We start from the raw sequence: 26,246 nt of genomic DNA on the forward strand, positions 1-26,246 counted from the left end.
CTTCTGAGTGATACACAAGTAAAGGCTTCAGTTTCAAATCCCCACTAGCATTACCACACAACAAAAGAGTAAGCCTGTCTTTCATAGGCTTGTGCCCTCGCAGTGCCTTTTCCTCATGGGTAATGTAGGTCCTCTTTGGCATTTTCTTCCAAAACAGGCCTGTTTTGTCACAATTGAAAACTTGTTGGGGTTCGAATCCTTCAGCATTTACATAGTCCTGGAATTTGTGAACATACTGTTCAGCTGCACATTTGTCAGAACTTGCAGCCTCACCATGCCTTACAACACTGTGTATGCCACTAAACCTCTTAAATGTATCAAACCATCTTTTGCTGGCCCTAAATTCACAAACTGCAGCACTTGTTCCAGGTATTTTCTTTGCAAGATCCTCATGCAACTGCTTTGCCTTCTCACAAATAGTAGACTCCACTACACTGTCTCCCACTAATTCTTTTTCCTTAATCCACAATAATAATACTTTTCCATCGCTTCCATTATCGGTGTCCTTTATTTAGTTAGAAAAGCTACTCCTTTTGCAACATTAGCATTTTTTATTTGTTCTTTCTTTGCCAGGATGGATGTAATTGTTGATTTATTCTTGCTGTACATCCTGGCAAGTTCCATCACCTTCATACCACTCTCAAACTTTTTGATCACTTCACGCTTAAATTCCATGGTGTTTCTCACTTTCTTTGCCACAGGAACTTTAACTTTACTAGGAACTTTCTTTGGAGCCATGGTTACTTATTTCACAGCTGCACTGCAAGAAAAACCACTAAAAACAATGGTAAACAAGTAAAATGTTTGGATGTATGAACAGAAGCCTCCACAGCCACCGAGAGACAAAGCCAAACTGAAGCGCAAGCTGCCCCAGCCGGCGGATGGACACGTCCAAAACCGTCGATAACCGAGCAAATAGCCGATAACCCGATAACCGAGTTGGCCGATAACAAAACCGGCCAATAACCGGGGGTCCAACGAAATGATCGACTATGTAACAACAAAATGCAGGGAGGCAGAGGAAAGGTTTGTCCTTAAGGGCATCAGAAATAATGGGAAGACCAGAAGGAGCCCTTGGTTTACCCAAAGGTGTAGGGAGGCAAAAATTAAGTGTACTAGAGAATGGAAAAAGTGGAGAAGGCAAAGGATCCAGGAATATAAGGAGATTAGTTGAAGAGCCAGAAAAGAGAATGCACAGATAAGGAGGGAGGCCCAGTGACAGTACGAAAACAACATAGCATCGAAAGTCAAGTCTGACCCAAAACTGCTGTACAGCCACATTAGGAGGAAGACAATGATCAAAGACCAGGTAATCAGGCTGAGAAAAGAAGGTGGGGAGCTCACAAGAAATGATCAAGAGGTATGTGAGGAGCTCAACACAAGATTTAAGGAAATATTTACAGTGGTTGGAGACAGGAAGGACTATGGTAAGACAAAATAGAGGGGGACACCAACAAGGGATATACCAACAAGTGTTGAGTGAAATGCACACAACTTAGGAGGAGGTGAACAAGCTGCTAAGTGACCTTGATACCACAAAGGCAGTGGGACCGAACAACATCTCCCCGTGGGTCCTTAGAGAGGGAGCAGAGATGCTGTGTGTGCCACTGACCACAATTTTCAACACATCCCTTGAAACTGGACAACTACCTGAGGCATGGAAGATGGAAAGAGAGACAGAAACGAGGCACTAAACTATAGACAAGTGTCACTGACGTGTATGGTATGCAAAGTCATGGAGAAGATTATCAGGAGGAGAGTGTTAGAGCACCTGGAACGGAACAAGATTATAAACGACAACCATCATGGATTCATGGAGGGCAAATCTTGTGTCACAAACCTTCTGACAAGGTAACAGAAGTAAGACACGAGAGAGAGGGGTGGGTTGATTGCATTTTCTTGGACTGCAAGAAGGCCTTCGACACAGTTCCTCACAAGAGATTAGTGCAGATGCTAGAGGATCAGGCATGTGTAACATGAAGGGCACTGAAATGGATCAAAGAATACCTGACAGGGAGGCAACAACGAGTCATGGTACGTGATGAGGTATCACAGTGGGAGCAGGCGCCTGTGACGAGCGGAACCCACAGGGGTCAGTCCAAGGACCAGTGCTATTTTTGGTAAATGTGAATGACATGATGGAAGAGATAGACTCAGAAGTGTCCCTGTTCACAGATGATGTGAAGTTAATGAGGAGAATTAAATCAGATGGGGATCAGGCAGGACTATGAAGAGACTTGGACAGGCTAGACGTGTGGTCCAGCAACTGGATCCTCAAGTTTAACCCCACCAAATGCAAAGTCATGAAGATTGGGGAAGGGTAAAGAAGACCACAGACAGAGTATAGGCTCGGTGGCCAAAGACTGCAAACCTCACTCAAGGAGAAAGATCTTGGGGTGAGTATAACACCAAGCACATCTCCAGAAGCACACATCAACCAGATAACTGCTGAAGCATATGGGTGCCTGGCAAACTTGAGAATAGAGTTCCGATACCTCAGTAAGGAATCGTTCAAGACACTGTACATCGTGTACGTCAGGCCCATACTGGAGTATGCAGCACCAGTTTGGAACCCACACCTGGTTAAGCATGTCAAGAAATTAGAGAAAGTGCAAGGGTTTACAACAAGGATAGTTCCAGAGCTATGGGGAATGTCCTAACTGGAGTATACCTGGAGAGAGTTCCGAGGATCAACTCCCCCGCGGCCTGGTCTGTGACCAGGCCTCATGGTGGATCAGGGCCTGATCAACCAGGCTGTTACTGCTGGCTGCACATAATCCAGCGTACGAACCACAGCCCGGCTGGTCAGCTACTAGCTTGAGGTGCCTGTCCAGTGCCTGCTTGAAGACAGCCAGGGGTCTATTGGTAATCCCCCTGATGTATGCTGGGAGGCAGTTGAACAGTCTTGGGCCCCTGACACTTACTGTGTGGTCTCTTATCGTGCTAGTGACACCCTTACTTTTCATTGGGGGGATGTTGCACCGTCTGCCGAGTCTTTTGCTTTCGTAGGAGTTTACCTGGAGAGAGTTTCGGGGGTCAACGCCCCTGCGGCCCGGTATGAGACCAGGCCTCATGGTGGATCAGGGTCTGATCTACCTGGCGAGTGTTTTTAGTGTGCAAGTTCGGAACTAGTCCCTCTAGGATTTTCCAAGTGTAAATAATCATGTATCTCTCCCCCCTGCATTCTAGGGAGTACAGGTTTAGGAACTTCAAGTGTTCCCAGTAACTGAGGTGCTTTATCACAGTTATGCGTGAGATGAAGGTTCTCTGTACATTTTCTAGGTCAGCAATTTCACCTGCCTTGAAAGGTGCAGCAATATTCCAGCCTACATAGAACAAGCGACCTGAAGAGTGCCATCATGGGTGTGGAAAATTTTCTAGGGTGATTACCTTTATGTACCTCAACATTATATACATATAAGTAAACTCATTGGGAGACAACCATATTGTTTACCGTAGTCACCCCGTGTAGACATGTGAGAAAACTTAACCACCCCTGGTCACGGCAAGTGGTTCCTTCGACCTCACAATCTTATCCATATCTATCCGAGACCAGTATGGATTGGATAGCACCCACAAGTACGGTGCTACTAATTAATTGTGGACTGTATAGATTATATTAGTTTAACTGAATGAAGGGGGGTGGGGTAGGTTACACATGGATATATCCATCAAGGAAAACACTTGTACATAATCTCACCACTTACCAGATATTCTCTGGTGGTCACTTGATGTAGCTGGATCACTCATAACCTATCCAATTACAACATACCTAACTGGTCAGTATCAGTCTGCTATAACTAGAAGGGTTACTTAACTGTGGGTGATTGATACTCCTTATTCCCTCCATTCACCATCTCATTTCGATGTCCTGCTACACCGACACAGTTCTTATTCCAGCAGGACGAGGTATCCGTTGGTTTGTCCCGGTTTAGAAGTCGTGATTCCATAAAGCTTCACTATCCTCGGTACGAGAATCACGCGTTCACTCGGAGCAGGGCGATCTATTTCACATCCCGCATTCTCTTAACTCAATGTTATTATCACTGATTACATTACCATTCACAAGACGATTTAACATCTCATAATTATTATACACATTAGAGGTCACTCCATTAAGATCTGAGGCCGATGAGTGAGGATTAACACACGGGTATTTCCCCTGGACACACACCATGGCCGCGCACCAGTCACACCCGGTCGAACCATTATTCACTAATTTTACCACCTTTTTACGGTGGTCCCGTAAATCACGTTCCCTCACACTTCACCAGGAACAGTTACGACACTTCCTATTATGAAGTGAGGCCCATATTAATCCTTAGGCCGCCGTGAACGCCAATTTCCTGGTTCCATGCTTTCCCAGCCTCCTCACTACATTCAAAACACTCCCGCCTCCCCATGGCCCGAGTCGACCTCTCCCCCCGCACATCCGCGCATGCGCAAAGGGAACTCTTGGTTCTATCCTATTGTCAAATATATTTTTGACTCATATCGACACATTAAACACCTATTAGGCACTATAGTTTCGGAAAATTAAAAATTTTCCACAATGGGCTTGGTATCTTTGGTTTTGAAGGTTTTCATTATCCATCATGTGATAATGCTTTATTTATAGTGAGCAAAGTCAGGGTATTTTTCCAGAATGGTTTGTAATATACCACTGTGGATAAAGTACTTTGACATTTCTTGAACATTTCTGAGTGAGTTGACTCTGAATTCATTCATTTTATCCCACTCTAGTACATATAATGCAAGGTGTGACAACAGTCCTTTTGGCAAAATTTACATTTCGTTTGGTCTACATCTGGTGGTTTTGATTAACCTCCCACAGATACTTGTAACCCAGCCGGAGGCAGGCAGTAGTGACATCCAAGAGTCTGCTTATTTTGTTGGAAGCATCATAGACATGTGGCTTCTTCTGCATGATAGAATAATATGAACTGACTGGTGTCAATCTCCCTGAGAGTCTTAAGTCAATAAAATTCAGTTGAAGTTCTTTTCGTATTATTATTCTCAAACTGCTAACTGACAAGCCAAGATTGTAATCTACCCCCTCTTTGAAAGCATACAACTTAGCCAATTCATCAGTTCTATCATGCATCTGAAGACCAATGTGACATGGAATCCACAGCATGTGCACTCTGACTCCACTGTCCACAGTCTTACCATACCTGTGTCACATTGCCCAGTAAGTTTCCCTGTGTGATACTGCTAACGGACTTCCCTAATTAATAAAGGAACGCAGTCATAATAATATATCACTGTACCTGCAGGTGGCGAGTTTGCATCACCCTCAGATTCGTCGTCGCCCTCATCGACGTCATCGCCAGTGTCGCCGTCGCCGGTGTCACCGTCATCGACGTCGTCGCCGGTGTCGCGGTGCGGATGCTGGGGCAGCAATCAGGTCTATCTGCAGTACAAGGCGCCCGCCACTGGCTGGTACAGCGCCTCGCCTTTCGACAAATACCTATATAACCGCAGCCTTGACATCTCCGGCAAGGTGGTTCACTATCTCTTAGAGTACAGGTCCGGACCCAAGTACTGGCTACTCATGGAGAAGAGGACTGATGGAGAGGTAGTCTCTAAATATTAGAATCTGAAAAGGAATAGGTGCACTTCGGTCGCTGCGTTGTCATTTATCATTCATCTCCGCTTCTTATAAGTTTAACCTCTATCCCAGTGCACTCAGTAGGAATAGTAGAAGGTGGTATTAAAATTTCAATGCAGAAAGATATAAAAATGTGCATACGTGTGTGAATGTTTGTGTATGAATTTATGTATGTATGTGCACTTTCATATGTATACATGTGTGTATATATTTGCGTATGCATGCATATGTATAATTGTGTATTTACATTATTTTTTGTATATATGCATGTGTAGATGTATGTGTACTCACCTAATTGTGGTTGCAGGGGGTCGAGACTCAGCTCCTGGCCCCGCCTCTTCACTGTGTGTGTGTGTGTGTGTACTCATCTAGTTGTGGTTGCAGGGGTCGAGTCCGAGCTCCTGGCCCCGCCTCTTCACTGGTCGCTACTAGGTCACTCTCCCTGAACCGTGAGCTTTATCATACCTCTGCTTAAAGCTATGTATGGATCCTGCCTCCACTACATCGCTTCCCAAACTATTCCACTTCCTGACTACTCTGTGGCTGAAGAAATACTTCCTAACATCCCTGTGATTCATCTGTGTCTTCAACTTCCAACTGTGTTCCCTTGTTACTGTGTCCAATCTCTGGAACATCCTGTCTTTGTCCACCTTGCCAATTCCTCTCAGTATTTTGTATGTCGTTATCATGTCCCCTCTATCTCTCCTGTCCTCCAGTGTCGTCAGGTTGATTTCCCTTAACCTCTCCTCTTAGGACATACCTCTTAGCTCTGGGACTAGTATTGTTGCAAACCTTTTCACTTTCTCTAGTTTCTTTACGTGCTTGGCTAGGTGTGGGTTCCAAACTGGTGCCGCATACTCCAATGTGGGCCTAACGTACACGGTGTACAGGGTCCTGAACGATTCCTTATTAAGATGTCGGAATGCTGTTCTGAGATTTGCTAGGCGCCCATATGCTGCAGCCGTTATTTGGTTGATGTGCGCTTCAGGAGATGTGCCTGGTGTTATACTCACCCCAAGATCTTTTTCCTTGAGTGAGGTTTGTAGTCTCTGGCCCCCTAGACTGTACTCCGTCTGCGGTCTTCTTTACCCTTCCCCAATTTTCATGACTTTGCACTTGGTGGGATTGAACTCCAGGAGCCAATTGCTGGACCAGGTCTGCAGCCTGTCCAGATCCCTTTGTAGTTCTGCCTGGTCTTCGATCGAGTGAATTCTTCTCATCAACTTCACGTCATCTGCAAACAGTGACACCTCGGAGTCTATTGCTTCCATCATGTCATTCACAAATACCAGAAACAGCACTGGTCCTAGGACTGACCCCTGTGGGACCCCGCTGGTCACAGGTGCCCACTCTGACACCTCGCCACATACCATGACTCGCTGCTGTCTTCCTGACAAGTTTTCCCTGATCCATTGTAGTGCCTTCCCTGTTATCCCTGCTTGGTCCTCCAGTTTTTGCACTAATCTCTTGTGTGGAACTGTGTCAAACGCCTTCTTGCAGTCCAAGAATATGCAGTCCACCCGTGTGTGTATGTGTGTGTGTGTGTGTGTGTGTGTGTGTGTGTGTGTGTGTGTGTGTGTGTGTGTGTATGTGTGTGTGTGTGTGTGTGTGTGTGTGTGTGTGTGTGTACACCCACCTATATGTGGCTGCAAGGGCCGAGTCATAGTTCTTAGACCCAGCGAAGAAGTTCCTGGACCCACCTTTTTGTTGGTCTCTACTGGGTCCACTCCTGGCTTCAGGAACCTTATCGTACCTGCGTATGTGTGGATACATGATTACGTGCACATGTATACATGTGTATGTGTACACGTCATAAAATGCAGACACGCACATAGGAGAAACCAGGACAGAGTGGACGAAGTAGCGACCAGCGAAGAGGCGGGACCAGGAACTATAAATCGACCCCTGCAACCATATATAGGTGAGTACACAGACACATAGAATTTTGAAGAGGTGAGAAGAATAAACAGACTAGAGGAAAGCGATTTCATAGTATGATCAGTTAAGATTAAGAGTATTAGAACAACATTCGAGCGACGGTTGACATTATAACAGGAGCAGCCAGGAGTGCATTTAGGGCTAAAGCGAAGCTATTTATAATGGGAAATTTCTACCATTGGGAGATCTGAGGCCAGGGGCGGATAAGCTATGGAATTAACGAAACCTCAGTTTCAGGGCCCCTAATCCCGGAGGGGCCCCAGAAGCGACTTTAGTCCACATTGCTTAAAAATTTTGGGTCTACTCTAGGAGGTCTTTTTTTAATAATAATAATAATAATAATAATAATAATAATAATAATAATAATAATAATAATAATAATAATAATAATAATAATAATAATAATATAGTGTAAGTTGATACAAAATAATAGTTAAAATAAAAATTAAAAGGTTATTAAAGTATTATGCAGGCTAGCCACTGCTGGTTGCGAAGGGACTTCCATAACAGCTCAAGCTTCAGGACTCCAGAAATGTAGGTCCGCCTTTGTCTGAAGCCCACGTGGGGGACCGGAAACGTGAAGGGCTAAGCTGATGAAGATGGTTAGAGAAAACTTTTTGAGATGAAGAGCCAGCAAGACTGAACTTAATGTTTACTACAGGTATGTTTGATATAGGCGAAATGGAACATGAGAGCCTCTGGGCACTAGCTATCATGTAGTCCTGAATTTCGAGTACCTAATGAAGGTAAAGGTAGAGGGAAATAGATTAGGCGGAAAAGCCAAACTTTAGAAGGTAAAATTTTGAGAGATTAAAAATACTTCGTAAATGTTGTAGATTGAGACAGTGAACTGGGAGGCATGTCATTGGATGAGAATGATGAAATACGTAACTGGAAAATATAGTTAGGTATTCTAGAAACAGCAAAGTCAAAGTGAGCCCATGGTTTAATCAGATATGCAGCGAGGCAAAAAAAAAAGAGTAAGAAAGTGGAAAACATACAGAAAGAAAATGAGTGGCGATAACAGAGAAGTGAGCAGACTGGTTAAAAACGAATATGCCATGGTGAGAGAGGACGAGATACAATTTCAGAATAACGTAGCAGCAAAGGCCAAGTCTGAGCCGGAACTACTTCACAATGACATTAAAAGACGACAGTAAATGCCCAGGTAATTCAACTGAGGAAGGAAGGAGGAGAGCTCACAAACAGTGAGAAGGAAATATGTGAAATGTTGTATTAATGTTGGTAGAATTACCGACAATATGTTAAGTAAAAGGACACAAGTGCATCTAATGTGACATTTTATTGTGGCAACGGCTTGACAAAGCTCCTGGAGAGCGAAACGTTGCCACAATAAAATGTCACATTAGTTGCACTTGTGTCCTTTTACTTAACATGTGAAATGTTGAAAAAACGATTTAAAGAGGTCTTCTCTGGGGAAATGGGGCAATACCAGAGACTGAGGAACAGGTGACACCGACAAGTACTGGATGCCATCCACACAATAGGGGGAGACAAAGAAACTTGATATACCTGGATACATCAGTGGGACCTGACAACGTGTTACCATGGATTCTGCGAGAGAGTGCAGAAGCAATGTCTAAACCACTAGCTATGATCAACAATAAGCTAATGAATATAGGACAGTTTTCAGAGATCTGAAAGACAGCTAATGTGGTCTCTATATTTAAGAAGGCGTTAAACTACAGACCAGCTTTACTGACATACATACCTTGCAAGGTAATAAAGAAACTTATCAGGGAAAGAGTAGTAGAACACTTGGAGAGCAGTGGTTTCATAAACAATAACTAGCATTAGTTTAAGGATAGCAAATCATGTCTTTCAAGAGTTCTGTGCGACAAGAGAGAGAAAGAGGGGTGAGTGGATTGCAGTTTTTAAGATTACAAAAGGACGTTTGATACTATACCATATAAGAGGCTGGGCCACAAGGAATAATACAGAATAAGGCATAAATTTCTAATTCAGTTAAATATCGGTATTTAACATCTGAAGTTAATTGGAAGAGGATTTCACACGTAGGGAGCTTCGATGTTTCTAAAAAACGTGACCATCATTGTATCCTGCTTGGCTGCATGTACACCCACCAAGTTGAGCGAGTGATTGTCGCAATTCACAAACGCTGCCAGGTTGTTTTTCTCACTTTCATGCACACCACATCTGTTAGGTTAGGTAAGGTTCGTCAGGTAACTGGACAAGTGTTTTGACGCTGGTCTTAGTCAGATGATGACCCTCCGTTGGAGCTTGTGGCCATCTGACCGAGGCCTTCTGCTGGCTTACCGGTCCACCCCTTTAAAAATTATGGTCAGTTATAACCATTTAGTTTTGATTACCACTTCTGTGTCCAGCCATCACGACAGCGTTGTCGATAATCTTGTAGCTCCATTTCGTCCTCTAGTTGTTTCAGGATGTCTTCAACAAGGTTCTCAGCATCTTTCTGGCTAATCTGGATAAAACCAAGGAAGGACTCTAACACGGACTGTTTTCCTTTTAAATTCAAATTCCATGTACCTCACTACTTCTGACATCTTCTCACTGTGTGCCTGATCAGGAATCGAGTCGAACATGAAACCATAGTACTTGACTTTACGAATGCTTTTCAGTCAACTCTCGCGAACAGTGGATGTCATCATGTGGATGAATTCGTTCTGGACACCCAATGAAAGATAAGACGTGGATCCAGGATTAATTTCCACACGAGTGAGGTGTTCTTTCATGACAGAGTCAAAGATGGTCAGTAGTTTCAGTAAGCTAAGGAAATTTCCCACATTAGAGTTACCGTCCAGTTGAAATGACTCCCAGTGTCCTCACAAAGCCAGGTTCTGAGTCACAAGAAATTTTTTGCAGTGAAGGAGTCTCGTCATGATATCACGTAACCTCTGCTTTTCCTTCTCAATCTAACACTGAATTCCATGTCAATAACTACTTTGTTTTCAACTAAATTTCTTTCCATTTCTTTCCATTGTGTGAAGCACTCCCGATGATTGTTAGCATTTTCATGAATACTAATCCTTTAAGGTGTTTTCCACTGGTTAAATCCACTTTCCTGCTCCAGTGAGGATTGATGGTCTGACCGAGAATAGAGAAGACAACGGATACAAAATGCAGACTTTTTAGAAGGGAAATAGGCCAGCCATAAGCAAGTTACTTTCTCACCATGACCATTTCCTAATTTCCTCTTGAATCAAGCTTTGTTCATTAGCAGTTATTTGTTGGTAGGGAAGACCCCTCAATGTTCTGGAAATGCTTCGAACCTAGCTTTATTATTTCTGTTCTCAACGCGTCAGATAGGATTGCTTTTCCGGTATCCTTGTCAAACTTCAGAAGTCCACTGTCATGCTGTTCATTCACTTCTGATATGACAGTTCGAGGCTCTTAAACACCATCCAGTTCACCAGGTTCACTCTCGTCAGGTTCAATCTCGTCATGTAAAAATCTCGTCATTAAACTCAACATCACCACTACCACCATCTTCTTCCCCTCCGGTCATGTCCACGTTCTTTCTGGCAGCCTCACTTTCAGTCTCGTCTAACTCGGATTTATCTGATTTGACTTCCTCTTTGGCTTGTGACACATTTATACTTGATCCAGCTTTGGATTTTAACAAACTTGTAGCAGGTGCAGGGGATGCCGTGGAACGTGTTGAACAACTTGTTCCGGGTTTTTCAAAGAAGAGCATGAAGAACTTGCTCGACTTCTTGGCTTCCTCAGCCTCCAACTGGCGTTTCTTCAGTCCTTCAGTTCCACTTTCCTTCTTCTTCGTGAAGAAACGTTTCATGGTCTTCTTACATAGTGCTCCGAAATAAGGAAATGACACTTGACTAAGAATATTAAATTTCACAGATTTTGCACAAAATTCTAGTTTGCGCGGGAGAATGGTCTTAACTGCCAGTTCACGATGAGCAGTGGTACTGTGAGGTATGTGGTCATGCAGCCTAGGGAAGGAGTGGATTTGATAATTAAAAATAGGAGAGGTGAGTTACTAAACGGAGAGTTAGAGGTATCGAGAGATGGAGAGAATATTTTGAATATTTTAAATGCTGATGAAGATAGGGAAGCTGTGATTTCATGTATAGGGCAAGGAGGAATAACATCTTGTAGGAGTGAGGAAGAGCCAGTTGTGACTGTGAGGCAGTTGGTAGAATGAAAGGGGGTAAGGGAACACCAGAATGAGCCCTTGGTTTACCCAGAGTTGTAGGGAGGCAAAAACTAAGTGTGCTAGAGAATGGAAAAAGTACAGAAGGCAAAGGACCCAGGAAAATAAAGAGATTAGTCGACGAGCCAGAAACGAGTATGTGCAGATAAGGAGGGAGGTCCAGTGGTAGTACGAAAACGACATAGCATCGAAAGTCAAGTCAAATTCAAATTCAAATTCAAAGTTTATTCTCTATAAAGATTACAATGTTGAATTTACAGAATTTGGTTGTTGTGTGGTTTACATGTAGTTAAATAATGATTACAGAGTGTACCACTAGAACGCCTAGCATGGCTAGGCATTTCGGGCAGACTTAGTTTAATTCTTTATTTTAATGTATTACAAATTATGAGGTAAGTAGGTATTATGGCTAAGTGACTAAATACTAGTTTGTGAGTTTAGCAATGTGAATGCTTTTGTTTTGGCACAGTACATAGTTTCAGTATTGGAGTATCATACGATTCATTATTTTAAGATTGAGATTAATATTTCTGTTTATGGTCAAATGGGTAAGTGAAAGTGTGAACCACCAGGTGGTATTCGTGTAGTTAGTTGATGGGGTGTATCAGGGAGATAAGATGTTTTCTAATGGTAGTTTTGAAGGTGATGAATGTGTCTGCAGTTCTAGAGTTCTCAGGTAGGGTGTTCCAGATTTTAGGGCCTTTGACATACATTGAATTTTTGTAAAGGTTTAGTCGGACACAGGGAATGTCGTAGAGATGTTTGTGTCTGGTGTTATGCCTGTGGGTTCTGTCACAACTATCAAGAAAGCGTTTTAGGTCAAGGTTGATATTGGAGTTTAAGATCCTGTAGATGTAGATTGCACAGTAGTAAGTGTGGATGTACTGAACAGGGAGTAAATTTAGATCTATGAAGAGTGGGGGGGGGGCATGTTGCCAGGGATGGGATTTAGTGATTATTCTTACTGCAGCTTTTTGTTGGGTTATTATTGGCTTTAGGTGTGTTGCTGCAGTTGATCCCCAAGCACAAATAGCATAGGTGAGGTATGGAGAAATAAGTGAGTGGTATAGTGTGAGAAGGGCATTTTGCGGCACGTAGTATCGTATCTTGGAGAGGATCCCAACTGTTTTGGATACTTTTTTGGTTATGTGTTGGATATGGGTGCTGAAATTCAGGTTGTTGTCAAGGTATAGGCCTAGGAATTTGCCCTCATTATGTCTGGTAATTAGAGTGTTGTCGATCTTAATGTTAATTTGTGCATCTCCTGCTCTGCTACCAAACATAATATAGTAGGTTTTGTCAGTGTTAAGCGTAAGTTTATTGGCTGTCATCCAAGTCGATATTTTGATCAGCTCCTCGTTAACAATGGTGTTGAGGGTGGCAAGATTAGGGTGAGAGATGACATAAGTCGTGTCGTCAGCAAAGAGAATGGGTTTCAGGTGTTGGGTTACGTTTGGAAGATCATTGATGTATATGAGGAAGAGCAGGGGACCAAGGACACTTCCCTGCGGAACTCCAGTATCAAGTGGCCGTGTTGTTGATGCTGTGTCTTTAATGGTAACATACTGATACCTATTAGTAAGGTAAGATTTGAAATAAGCAAGCGCATGGCCTCTTATACCGCAATGGTCAAGTTTGTGGAGTAGGATGTCGTGGTCTACTGTGTCAAAAGCTTTTCTTAGGTCAATAAAAATTCCTAGTGGATATTCCTTATTTTCCAATGCTGTGTAAAGCAGATCTGGCATTTTTATAATTGCATCATTAGTGCTTTTATTTTTCCTAAATCCAAATTGGCAGGGGTTGAGTATGTTTTGTGCTGTTATAAATGAATATAGTCTCCTGTGCACGAGTTTCTCAAAGATTTTGGATAGCAATGGTAAGTTTGATATTGGCCTATAGTTGTTTAAGTTTGTAGGGTCACCACCTTTATGTATTGGTGTAACCCTTGCCATCTTGAGTAGTTTCGGGAAGGTGCTAGTTTCTAGTGACTTGTTAAAAACTAATGAAATAGCATGTGAAAGGATATGGGCCGCTCGCTTGTACAGTAATGGTGGGACATTAGACAGATTCCCTGAGTTGTTTTTAAGTGATTTTATAATCTCGGTGACTTCCGAGGGCTCAGTTGGTGCAAGATAGAAGGAATTTGGGAAATTCCCATCTAGATAGTCCCCGGCATGGGCACTGGTATGTGGGATTTTATTGGCGAGATTAGATCCTATGGTTGAGAAGAAGTTGTTTATCTTGTTAGCTGTGTCAGTGGGATGTAGTGGTGTTTCATTAGGTTTAGTTAGGACAATATTCTTGTTTTTTTTCAGTTTGTGGGTCCCTAGAATCTGAGAGAGTGTTTTCCAGGTCTTTTTTATATCTCCTCTAGTGTCTGTGAATCTACTGGAGTAGTGTAGTTGTTTGGCTTTCTTTATTACTTTGGTGAGAACTGATGAATAGTGTTTAAGAATATTTTTGTGTATTAAGCCCTGTCTATATTGCTTTTCATATTGGTGTTTCTTGTCAATGGATTTCAGAATGGTGCTGGTTAGCCATGGGCAACCAAGCCGTTTGTTTGTGATCTGTTTCGTTTTTATAGGACAATGTTTGTTGTATAGTCTAAGTAATTTGTTAAGAAAAATGTCTGTCCAGTCATCAATACCATTGGCCTTGGAGAATTCTGTAGGCCAGTCAACAATCTCTAGGTCAGCTGTGAACTTCCTTATTGAGGCCTCGTCATGGAGTCTAAATGAGACTTTGTTGTATTCAAGTGGTGGTTTACTAATGTTTGTCAGGAGGAAGGTAGGGTAGTGGTCTGTAGTGCTATCTGTGATTATCCCTGATTTAAGGGGGGCTAGTATATTGGTCCATATGTGGTCTATTATGGTTGCACTTGTCTCAGTGAGCCTGGTTGGTTTAGTTATTGTTGGTATGAGAAGTGTGTTGTTCATATTGTTGATGAAATCAGTTACAGGCTGATCATCTAGTAAGCCAAGGTTGATGTTGAAGTCTCCAGCTAAGAGAAGGTGATGCTTATTCATTTGTCTGTTTGTTATTAGTGACTTTAATTTCTCACTGAAATTTGGGATGTTTGTGTGAGGTATCCGGTAAATGGCACCGATTGTTATAGGTGTCTTGATGTTTTTTACAGTAAAATTAGCAAAAATGTATTCCCCATATTCATCACTTAAGCAAGTGGTGCTAATACAAGATAATTGGTTAGAGTAATAGATTGCAATACCACCCCCAACTTGGTTTGGTCTGCAGTTGTGAATTGCTGTGTATCCTGGTAGAGGGTAGATATCTATTGTGTCCTGCTTAAGCCAGGTCTCAGTAAGAATAATGCAGGAGAAGGGTGTCTTTAGTGATTCAAGGAGTGCCAGGAGGTCATCATAGTGTTTGCTTAAGGACTTGATGTTGTAGTTAAGTCCTGATAGACTTTTAGCATTGTTTAGGATAGTGATGGCTTGTGATGCTGTGTAACAAAGGCAGTTACTTTCCAATAGGTTTTGATTGGGTGTCAGATTATGGAGGTTTAGATCAGGGTCAACGTGATCAATCATCTTCTAGGTTTAAATTATGGTTATTTATATCCTGAATTATGTGTTGAGTTCTAGTACTGATATCTGTAGTGGTGGGAAGTTTGGATAAGTATATAGCTAAAGTAAGTCTGATCCGAAACTGCTTTACAGCCACATCAGGAGGAAGACAACAGTCAAAGACCAGGTAATTAGGCTGAGGAAAGAAGGTGGGGAGCTCACAAGAAATGACCAAGAAGTATGTGAGGAGCTCAACATGAGATTTCAGAAAGTATTTACAGTGGAGGCAGAAGGGACACTGGAAAAACAAAACAGAAGGGTACACCAACAAGGGATATACCAACAAGTGTTGAATGAAATACACACAACCGAGGAGGAGGTGAAGAAGCTTCTAAGTGACCTTGGTACTTCAAAGGCGGTGGGACCGAAAAACATCTCTCCGTGGGTCCTTAGAGAGGAAGCAGAGAGACTGTGCATGCCATTAACCACAATCTTCAACACATCTGTTGAAACTGGGCAACTACCTGAGGTATGGAAGACGGCAAATGTGATCCCCATCTTTAAGAAAGGGGACAAAAACGAAGCACTAAACTATAGACCAGTGTCACTGACGTGTAAGTTTGCAGAGTCATGGAGAAAATTATCAGGAGGAGAGTGGTGGAGCACCTGGAATGGAACAAGGTTATAAACGACAGCCAGCACGGACTCATGGAGGGCAAAGCCTGTGTCACAACCCTACTGGAGTTTTATGACAAGGTAACTGAAGTAAAACATGAGAGGGAGGGGTGGGTCGATTGTATTTTCTTGGACTGCAAGAAGGCCTTCGACACAGTTCCTCACAACAGATTAGTGCAGAGGCTAGAGGATCAGGCACGTATAACAGGAAGGGCATTGCACTGGATCGGAGAATACCTTACAGGGAGGCAACAGTGAGTCATGGTACGTCACAAGGTATCACAATGGGGGCCTGTGATGGGTGGAGTCTCACAGGGGTCAATCCTAGGACCAGTGCTATTCTTGGTATATGTGAATGACATGACGGAATGGATAGACTCAGAAGTGCCCTTATTTGCAGATGATGTGACGTTAATGAGGAGAATTAAATCAGATGCGGACCAGACAGGTCTACAAAGAAACCTGGACAGGCTGGACGAGTGGTCTACCAACTGGCTCCTAGAATTTAACCCTGCCAAATGCAAAGTCATGAAAATCGGGGAACTGCAAAGAAGACGCAGACAGAGTATAGGCTAGGCTGCCAAAGACTGCAAACCTCACTCAAGGAGAAAAGTCTGGGGCTGAGGATAACACCGAGTACGTCGCCGAAATCTCACATTACCCAAATAACTCCTGCGGCATATGGGCGCCTGGCAAACCTGAGAATAGCCTTCCGATACCTCAGTAAGGAATCGTTCAAGAATCTATACACTGTATACGTCTGGCCCATACTGGAGTACGCAGCACCAATTTGGAACCCTCACCTGTTCAACCACGTCAAGAAATTAGAGAAAGTGTGAAGGTTTGCAACAAGGCTGGTTCCAGAGCTTAGGGGAATGTCCTACGAAGAAAGGTTAAGGGAAATCGGCCAAACGACACTGTAGGACAGGAGGGTCAGGGGAGACATGATAAAGACATACAAAATACTGCGTGGAATAGATACGGTGGACAGAGACAGGATGTTCCAGAGATGGGACACAGAAACAAGGGGTCACAAATAAAAGTTGAAGACTCAGTTGAGCCAAAGGGATGTTAGGAAGTATTTCTTCAGCCACAGAGTTGTTAGGAAGTGGAATAGTCTGGCAAGTGATGTAGTAGAGGCAGGAACCATACATAGTTTTAAGACGAGGTTTTGATAAAGCTCATGGAGCAGGGAGAGGGAGGACTCAGTAGCGGTCAGTGAAGAGGCGGGGCCAGGAGCTGAGTTTCGACCTCTTCAACCACAATTAGGTGAATTAGGTGAGTACACACATACACACACACATACACACATGGTAATGCTTTATTTACAGAGAGCAAAGTCAGGGTATTTCTCCAGAATGGTATGCAATATACCACTGTGGATAAAATACGTACTTTGACGTATCTTGAACATTTCTGAGTGAGATGTCTCTGAATGCATTAGTTTTTATCGCACTCCAGTGCATAATGACGCAGAGTGTGAGAATAGTCCATCTGGTAAAGTTTGCATTTCGTTTGGTCTACATCTGGTGGTGGGGATTCAACCTGCCAAAGTTACTTGTAACCCAGCCGGAGGCAGGCGGTAGTAACATCCAAGAGTTGGCTTATTTTGTTGGATGCACCATAGACATGTGGCTCCTCCTGCATGATAGAATGATGATAGATAGACTGACTGGCGTCAGTCTCCCTGAGTCTTAAGTCAATAAAATTCAGTTGAAGTTCTTTTCGTATTATTGTTCTCAAACTGCTTACTGGCAAGCCAAGATTTTGATCTACCCCCTCTTTGAGAGCTTAGCCAATTTATCAGTTCTATCATGCATCTGAAGACCAATGTGACATGGAATCCACAGCATGTGCACTCTGACTCTACTGTCCACAATCCTACCATACCTGTGTCTGACTACTGACACGAACATGCCACAATTTATACTCAGTGAGTTGAAAGTATTTATGGCTGACAGAGAATCAGTTGCAATTAAAGTGTCAATCTTAGATACGTGGATGCATTTCAGTGCAAGGAGTATGGAAAACGGTTCTGTCTGAAGGGTAGAGGCCCAGTTATTGATACTGTACGACAGCCGCAGCACTACCAGCTGCACCAGTGGATTGGTGAACAGAACCACCAACGTAAATAATTTTTGAAAGTGTGTACTGTGTGACTAATCAATATAGCTTAAGGCATCATATTTGGCTTCAAGGCGAAGCTTTGGTTGTGATTTAAGTAATATTTGGGGGGAAAATGGAGGGATGGTAGTTTGGAATGGTGTAATATCCCATGGAACGGAGAAGTGCCGCTGTTGCCTTACTTGACATAGATCATGTATCTGATTCATGCGGGGGTCGGTTCCAGTTTTTTTTCGATCCATCTGGAGGGGTGTTCACCAGTGTTGAGGAAAGTTTGGAGGACTGTGCAGAGGTTTGAATGGGCTTGCCTGAGCATGTTAACCCCAGTTAGGATATTTCTTTCAGTAACACGATATCTGGTGCTTGGAATATCAAGTCCTTTTTGCATATTTAAAATTTTGGCAGTACGAGGGCATCCTAAAATGATCCTCAGTTCTTCATTCTGTAATTTTTCCAGCCCTCCAAGCTTCCAGTCAGACACAAGAGCAAGTAGTGGCGCAGCATAATCAACCAACGATCTAATATAAGCAAGATACATAATTTTTCACAATTTTAACATTAGCACCATACTTGGGGTGAAACCCTGCCACAACTCTAAGTGCTCTCAGCCTTTCTTTGTATTGGCGACAAAGTCTCGTTACAACAGGTCCAAAGTAGTGGGACCTCAAAGCCTAGATACCTGTAACTGCTTATATATTCTAGAAGAAATCCATCATGCAACTGGATCTGGCGAACTTTGCCTCTCTGTCGAGTAGGAAGCCCATTGCGTTTCCTTGTTTTATCAGTAGAGATTATCAACCCCAGGTCCTGACACGAGGCTGGTACTTGGTTAAGGATGTTTTGGGTGTTGGAGAATCCGGTGGTGTGAATCATTATATCATCAGCAAAACTAATCATATAATGATGGGGTTGGCTAGGCATAGCATTAAATAAGGCATTAATTAGAATATTGAATAGAATAGGACTAAGCACACCTCCCTGTGGGGATCCTAATTCAAAGTCTTTAGTTATACTTCTATGCTCCTGTTGGACTGGTAGCCTTTAATCCAGCGGAGAAGCCATCCTCCAACATCCATTCTGGCAAGTTCACTAATGATTACATGTCGGTTGGCTACAACAAAAACAGATTTAAGGTCAAGGAAGGTAGTGTATGAGCTGTCAGTGTGCAGGGTGAGAAAGGTGGCTATGCAATGATGCACGCTCCTTCCATGCATGAAACCATGCAACCGGGGAGACAAAAATTGATTCTGTACATGAGACGATTAAGAATCATCCTCTCGAATGTTTTACACAAGCAGCTAGTAAGAGATATTGGGCGAAATGCATTTTGTTCATTGGGCTTAGGAACACATAACAAAAAAAGTATCCAAAACAGTGGGGATCCTCTCCAAGATACGATACTACGTGCCGCAAACTGCCCTTCTCACACTATACCATTCACTTATATATCCATACCTCACCTATGCTATCTGTGCTTGAGGTTCAACTGCAGCAACACACCTAAAGCCAATAATAACCCAACAAAAAGCCGCAGTAAGAATAATCACTAAATCCCATCCTTGGCAACACACACACCCCACTCTTCATAGATCTAAACTTACTCCCTGTTCAGAACATCCACACTTACTACTGTGCAATCTATATCTACAGGACCTTAAATTCCAATATTAACCTTGACCTAAAATGCTTTCTTGATAGTTGTGACAGGATCCACAGACATAAGACCAGACACAAACATCTCTATGACATTCCCCCGTGTTCGACTAAACCTTTACAAAAATTCTATGTATTTCAAAGGACCTAAAATCTGGAACACCCTGCCTGAAAACTCTAGAACTGCAGACACATTCATCACTTTCAAAACTAGTTGGAAAACATCTTATCTCCCTGATCCACCCGACAACTAACTACATGATAACTACCTGGTGGTTCACAATTACACTCACTCACCCACTGACTATAAACCCAGAAATACTAATCTTAATCTTAAAATAATAAATCCTAACTAGTCATAAGCTTGCCTATGATACTCCAATATAGACACTTTGTATTGTGCCAAAACAAAAGCATTCACATTGCTAAACTCACAAATTATGATGTAGTCACTTAGCCTGAATACCATAATCTGTAAGGATTTAATGTTAAGAATTAATCTAAGTCTGCTCGAAATGCCTAGCCATGCTAGGTGTCCTAGTGGCCCCCTCTGTAATTAGTATTTTATAACATGTAAACCACACAATACCCAAAACCTGTAAACCCCACATTTTAACCCTTATAGAGAATAAACTTGAATTGAATTGAATTGATGGGGCTGTTGGTCCAAGATTGAGGAGCTCCAAAGTTACATAATTCATGTAATTCAAGTAAAGGATTACCTGGTACTCGACACGGCAGTCTGAGAATGTTGTAAGTAATACCAACCTCACCAGGCGACGTGGAGTTGCCGTTCGTTAGTGCTGCATCAAGGAATGTTACAGTCATCTTCCTTGCTGAGCATAAAACAAACAAGTCTCTCCCTTGCATTATGTGTCATTTAATATCGCCTGTGTGGTACTGGGAAGATTGTCACACTGTGCTTTTGGGAGATTCTGAAGAGAAGTTGCAGAGGTTGGTGGACGAGTTTGGTAGGGTATGTAAAAGAAAATAAAAAGTGAATATAGGAAAGAGTAAGGTGATGAGGATAACAAAAAATTAGGTGGCGAAAGACTGGATATCAGATTGGAGGGAGAGAGTATGGAGGAGGTGAATGTATTCAGATATTGGGGAGTGGATGTGTCAGCAGAAGGGTCTATGAAAGATGAGCTGAATTACAGAATTGATGAGGTGGAAAAAGTGAGTGGGCCGAGGAGGGATTGTTGAGGTGGTTCGGACAAAATAGAATGACTTCGAGAGTGTATAAATCTGTAGTGGAGGGAAGGCAGGATGGGGGTTGGCCTAGGAAAGGTTGGAGGGAGGGGGTAAAGGAGGTTTTGTGTGCGAGGGGCTTTTACTTCCAGCGAGCATGCTGTTGGAGTGTGAGCAAGGTAACATTTATGAAGGGAGTCAGGGAAACCGGCAGGCCGGACTTGAGCCCTGGAGATGGGAAGTACAGTGCCTACACTCTGACGGAGGGGTGTTAATGTTGCAGTTTTATAACGAGTGTAAGCGTGCCTCTGGCAAGACAGTGATGGAGTGAATGATGATGAAAGTTTTTCTTTTTCGGGCCACCCTGCCTTGGTGGGAGAAGGCCGATGTGTAAATAATAAAATAATAAAGTAATTTATGTAAGTGTAAGTAGCATGCTAAAATTATCTAGCCAAGACAGGACTTGCAGTAATGGTTTTAAGTTGGAAAAATTCAGATTCAGGAAGGACATAGGAAAGCACTGGTTTGGTAATAGAGTTGTGGATGAGTGGAACAAACTCCTGAGTACCGTCATAGAAGCAAAAATGTTGTGTAGTTTTAAAAATAGGTTAGATAAATATGTGAGTGGGTGTAGGTGGGTGTAAATTGGATCTGACTAGCTTGTGCTAATAGGTTTGATGCCGTACTCCTTCCTTAAGTGAATGTGACCTGACATGACTAGGTTGGGTTATTGGCTCAAGCCGGTGGGAGGCTTGGACCTGTCTCGCATGGGCCAGTAGGCCCGTTGCAGTGTTCCTTCTTTCTTATGTTCTTATATAGCGCCATCCTAGTGCTTCTCACTCATGATAATCAAAGACAGAGCCAACATCAGAAGAATTTTTTTTTTTTGCTGTCCGATGATAGTTTGTCTGACTTTAATAGAAAATGCTCAGTGGTGCCCCTCTTCAAGAGGTGCCCAGGGTACGCGCCATACCTAGAATATACCTGAAGGGGGTTTCAAGGGTCAACGCCATCGTGACCCGGTCCGTGAACAAGCTTCGTGGGGGACCAGAGCCTGATCAACCAGGCTATTACTGCTGGCCACACATAAATTGATGTATGAGCCACAGCCCGGCTGGATAGGTACTGACTTTAGGTGTCTGTCCAGCTCCTTCTTAGAATAAGAATAAGAACTTTATTTCAGCATGATACATGTTTATGCAAAGAAATATAACAATTAAGTGTACATGCCAAAAGCCCCTGCATGTGGGCAAACTTTAGCCTAACATTAAGATTTCTAAGGTAATAACAGTGTAGTAAATTTGTACATATGGTCATTAAGTGAGTTTACAATGAATACAAGAGAACTGAATATTCTATTAGTTCATGCTAGATGGCTTTAATAGGTCTGGTAGAGAGGAATTACAGTTTTGATTATTAACCTAAGGCAGACACAATGGAATGATTAACACTTTAAAAGATTACAGATATTAAGAGTTTACCTGGAGTTTACCTGGAGAGAGTTTCGGGGGTCAACGCCCCCGCGGCCCGGTCTGTGACCAGGCCTCCTGGTGGATCAGCGCCTGATCAACCAGGCTGTTGCTGCTGGCTGCACGCAAACCAACGTACGAGCCACAGCCCGGCTGATCAGGAACTGACTTTAGGTGCTTGTCCAGTGCCAGCTTGAAGACTGCCAGGGGTCTGTTGGTAATCCCCCTTATGTGTGCTGGGAGGCAGTTGAACAGTCTCGGGCCCCTGACACTTATTGTATGGTCTCTTAACGTGCTAGTGACACCCCTGCTTTTCATTGGGGGGATGGTGCATCGTCTGCCAAGTCTTTTGCTTTCGTAATGAGTGATTTTCGTGTGCAAGTTCGGTACTAGTCCCTCTAGGATTTTCCAGGTGTATATAATCATGTATCTCTCCCTCCTGCGTTCCAGGGAATACAGGTTTAGAAACCTCAAGCGCTCCCAGTAATTGAGGTGTTTTATCTCCGTTATGCGCACCGTGAAAGTTCTCTGTACATTTTCTAGGTCGGCAATTTCACCTGCCTTGAAAGGTGCTGTTAGAGTGCAGCAATATTCCAGCCTAGATAGAACAAGTGACCTGAAGAGTGTCATCATGGGCTTGGCCTCCCTAGTTTTGAAGGTTCTCATTATCCATCCTGTCATTTTTCTAGCAGATGCGATTGATACAATGTTATGGTCCTTGAAGGTGAGATCCTCCGACATAATCACTCCCAGGTCTTTGACGTTGGTGTTTCGCTCTATTTCGTGGCCAGAATTTGTTTTGTACTCTGATGAAGATTTAATTTCCTCATGTTTACCATATCTGAGTAATTGAAATTTCTCATCGTTGAACTTCATATTGTTTTCTGCAGCCCACTGAAAGATTTGGTTGATGTCCGCCTGGAGCCTTGCAGTGTCTGCAATGGAAGACACTGTCATGCAGATTCGGGTGTCATCTGCAAAGGAAGACACGGTGCTGTGGCTGACATCCTTGTCTATGTCGGATATGAGGATGAGGAACAAGATGGGAGCTAGTACTGTGCCTTGTGGAACAGAGCTTTTCACCGTAGCTGCCTCGGACTTTACTCTGTTGACGACTACTCTCTGTGTTCTGTTAGTGAGGAAATTATAGATCCATCGACCGACTTTTCCTGTTATTCCTTTAGCGCGCATTTTGTGCGCTATTACGCCATGGTCACACTTGTCGAAGGCTTTTGCAAAGTCTGTATATATTACATCTGCATTCTTTTTGTCTTCTAGTGCATTTAGGACCTTGTCGTAGTGATCCAGTAGCTGAGACAGACAGGAGCGACCTGTTCTAAACCCATGTTGCCCTGGGTTGTGTAACTGATGGGTTTCTAGATGGGTGGTGATCTTGCTTCTTAGGACCCTTTCAAAGATTTTTATGATATGGGATGTTAGTGCTATTGGTCTGTAGTTCTTTGCTGTTGCTTTACTGCCCCCTTTGTGGAGTGGGGCTATGTCTGTTGTTTTTAGTAACTGAGGGACGACCCCCGTGTCCATGCTCCCTCTCCATAGGATGGAAAAGGCTCGTGATAGGGGCTTCTTGCAGTTCTTGATGAACACAGAGTTCCATGAGTCTGGCCCTGGGGCAGAGTGCATGGGCATGTCATTTATCGCCTGTTCGAAGTCATTTGGCGTCAGGATAACATCGGATAGGCTTGTGTTAATCAAATTTTGTGGCTCTCTCATAAAAAATTAATTTTGATCTTCGACTCTCAGTCTGGTTAGCGGCTTGCTAAAAACTGAGTCATATTGGGACTTGAGTAGCTCACTCATTTCCTTGCTGTCATCTGTGTAGGACCCATCTTGTTTAAGTAGGGGCCCAATACTGGGCGTTGTTCTCGATTTTGATTTGGCATAGGAGAAGAAATACTTTGGGTTTCTTTCGATTTCATTTATAGCTTTTAGTTCTTCCCGCGATTCCTGACTCCTAAAGGATTCTTTTAGCTTAAGTTCTATGCTTGCTATTTCTCTGACCAGTGTCTCCCTGCGCATTTCAGATATATTGACCTCTTTTAGCCGCTCTGTTATTCTTTTCCGTCGCCTGTAAAGGGAGCGCCTGTCTCTTTCTATTTTACATCTACTCCTCCTTTTTCTTAGAGGAATAAGCCTTGTGCATACATCGAGTGCCACCGAGTTAATCTGTTCTAGGCATAAGTTTGGGTCTGTGTTGCTTAGTATATCTTCCCAGCTTATATCGGTTAGGACTTGGTTTACTTGGTCCCACTTTATGTTTTTGTTATTGAAGTTGAATTTGGTGAATGCTCCCTCGTGACTAGTCTCATTTTGTCGGTCTGGGGCTCCTCGCATACATGTCTGAACCTCAATTATGTTGTGATCTGAGTATATTGTTTTTGATATGGTGACATTTCTTATCAGATCATCATTGTTAGTGAATATGAGGTCTAGTGTATTCTCCAGTCTAGTAGGCTCTATTATTTGCTGGTTTAAATTGAATTTTGTGCAGAGATTTAAAAGCTCGTGTGAGTGTGAGTTTTCATCAGAGCTGCCTCCTGGTGTTATTTCTGCAACAATATTATTTGCTATATTCCTCCATTTTAGGTGCCTTAAGTTGAAATCCCCCAGGAGCAAGATGTTGGGTGCAGGAGCTGGAAGATTTTCCAGACAGTGGTCATTATTGATTATAATGTTTCACCTATATTCATCATATTTAGCAAATGCATGTATAATTTTTACGTATGTATTTATGATGGGCTGGAATTGCCAAGGGTCTATTGGTAATTCCCCTTATATATGCTGAGAGGTAGTTGAACAATCTTGGGTCCCTGATGCTTATTGTGTTGTCTCTTAGCATACTCGCGCCCCAGCTTTTTAGAAACTGAACGTTTCTAAAGTACTTTCACAAGCTAACACCAGAATCACCATTGCTTCCAGCACTTCGATAAAGGATCTAACCAGAACAAAATCCAAGCACCACAAACCAGTCAACGCAAGGGTTTACACTATACCCTGTGGAGGCTGCAACAAGATTTATGTAGGTGAAACATCAAGAAACCTCGACACCTGCCTCAATGAACACATTTACGCATGTAGGAACGATAACTTGAACAACGCCTGTGTACAACACCGAAATTCCACCACCAATCATCTTATGAAGTTCAGGGACGCCCAACAAGTGATCAAAGAAACTAATTTCCGCAGATGCAATTGCCTTGAATCTTCACTAATAGCTGTTTCTAATACAATTAAACAAAACAAAGGCAGCTTCACCATCTCTGAAGTCCTAGCAAGAATCCTCCTGAAAACAGTAAACCCTGCCATCACATAGTCTCTTCTGTTAATACTATACAAGCACATTACAGAGAATGAACATTGAAACAGGCCTTCTCTATCCAGCCTCCAATAGAAATATTTGTCTAACTTATTTTTATGCTTTCCTAGTAATAGCTTTTATATCCTTTTACTCATGTACAAGTTAATTATTCTAACATATTGTATTACTACTACTACCACTAGTATTGCACCTCACTCTGAGCCTATATATACCCTCTGTGTCCATGTACTGTTTGTCCAGAGAGACTAGACTCAGGCACACAGACGGACTCGAGCTTCTGCACTGGACAGACGTACCTGCTCCCGATTGGCTCGACACAGAGAAGGAATCAAGAGAAGAGGAACTCTTCATCTGGCTCCAGGACTTGGTGCGTCGTTGGCTGCCTGCCCCAGGGCTGTTGTTGTTGTTGTTCAGACCAGAGCTTTGGTGAGATTCAAATTCAAATTCAAATTCAAAGTTTATTCTCTATAAGGATTACAATGCTGAGTTTACAGAAATTTCGTTATTGTTTGGTTTACATGTAGTAAAATTGTGATTACAGAGTGTACCA

General features: G+C 42.8%; 1 protein-coding gene across 3 annotated transcripts in view; it reads left to right on the plus strand.

Annotated features, from left to right (window-relative positions):
• Window positions 1-26,246, plus strand: part of LOC128690735 (uncharacterized) — a 94,938-nt gene that overhangs the window by 36,867 nt on the left and 31,825 nt on the right. For 2 of the 3 annotated variants that reach the window (XM_070088231.1, XM_070088230.1), the window contains one exon: window positions 5,277-5,578. In XM_070088231.1, coding sequence (XP_069944332.1) covers window positions 5,277-5,578 — 302 coding nt within the window. The remainder of the gene's footprint in view (window positions 1-5,276; window positions 5,579-26,246) is intronic. The other variant, XM_070088232.1, reaches the window with a different exon arrangement.

Source organism: Cherax quadricarinatus, chromosome 24, assembly GCF_038502225.1.
Source record: "Cherax quadricarinatus isolate ZL_2023a chromosome 24, ASM3850222v1, whole genome shotgun sequence".
Lineage (NCBI taxonomy): Eukaryota > Metazoa > Arthropoda > Malacostraca > Decapoda > Parastacidae > Cherax > Cherax quadricarinatus.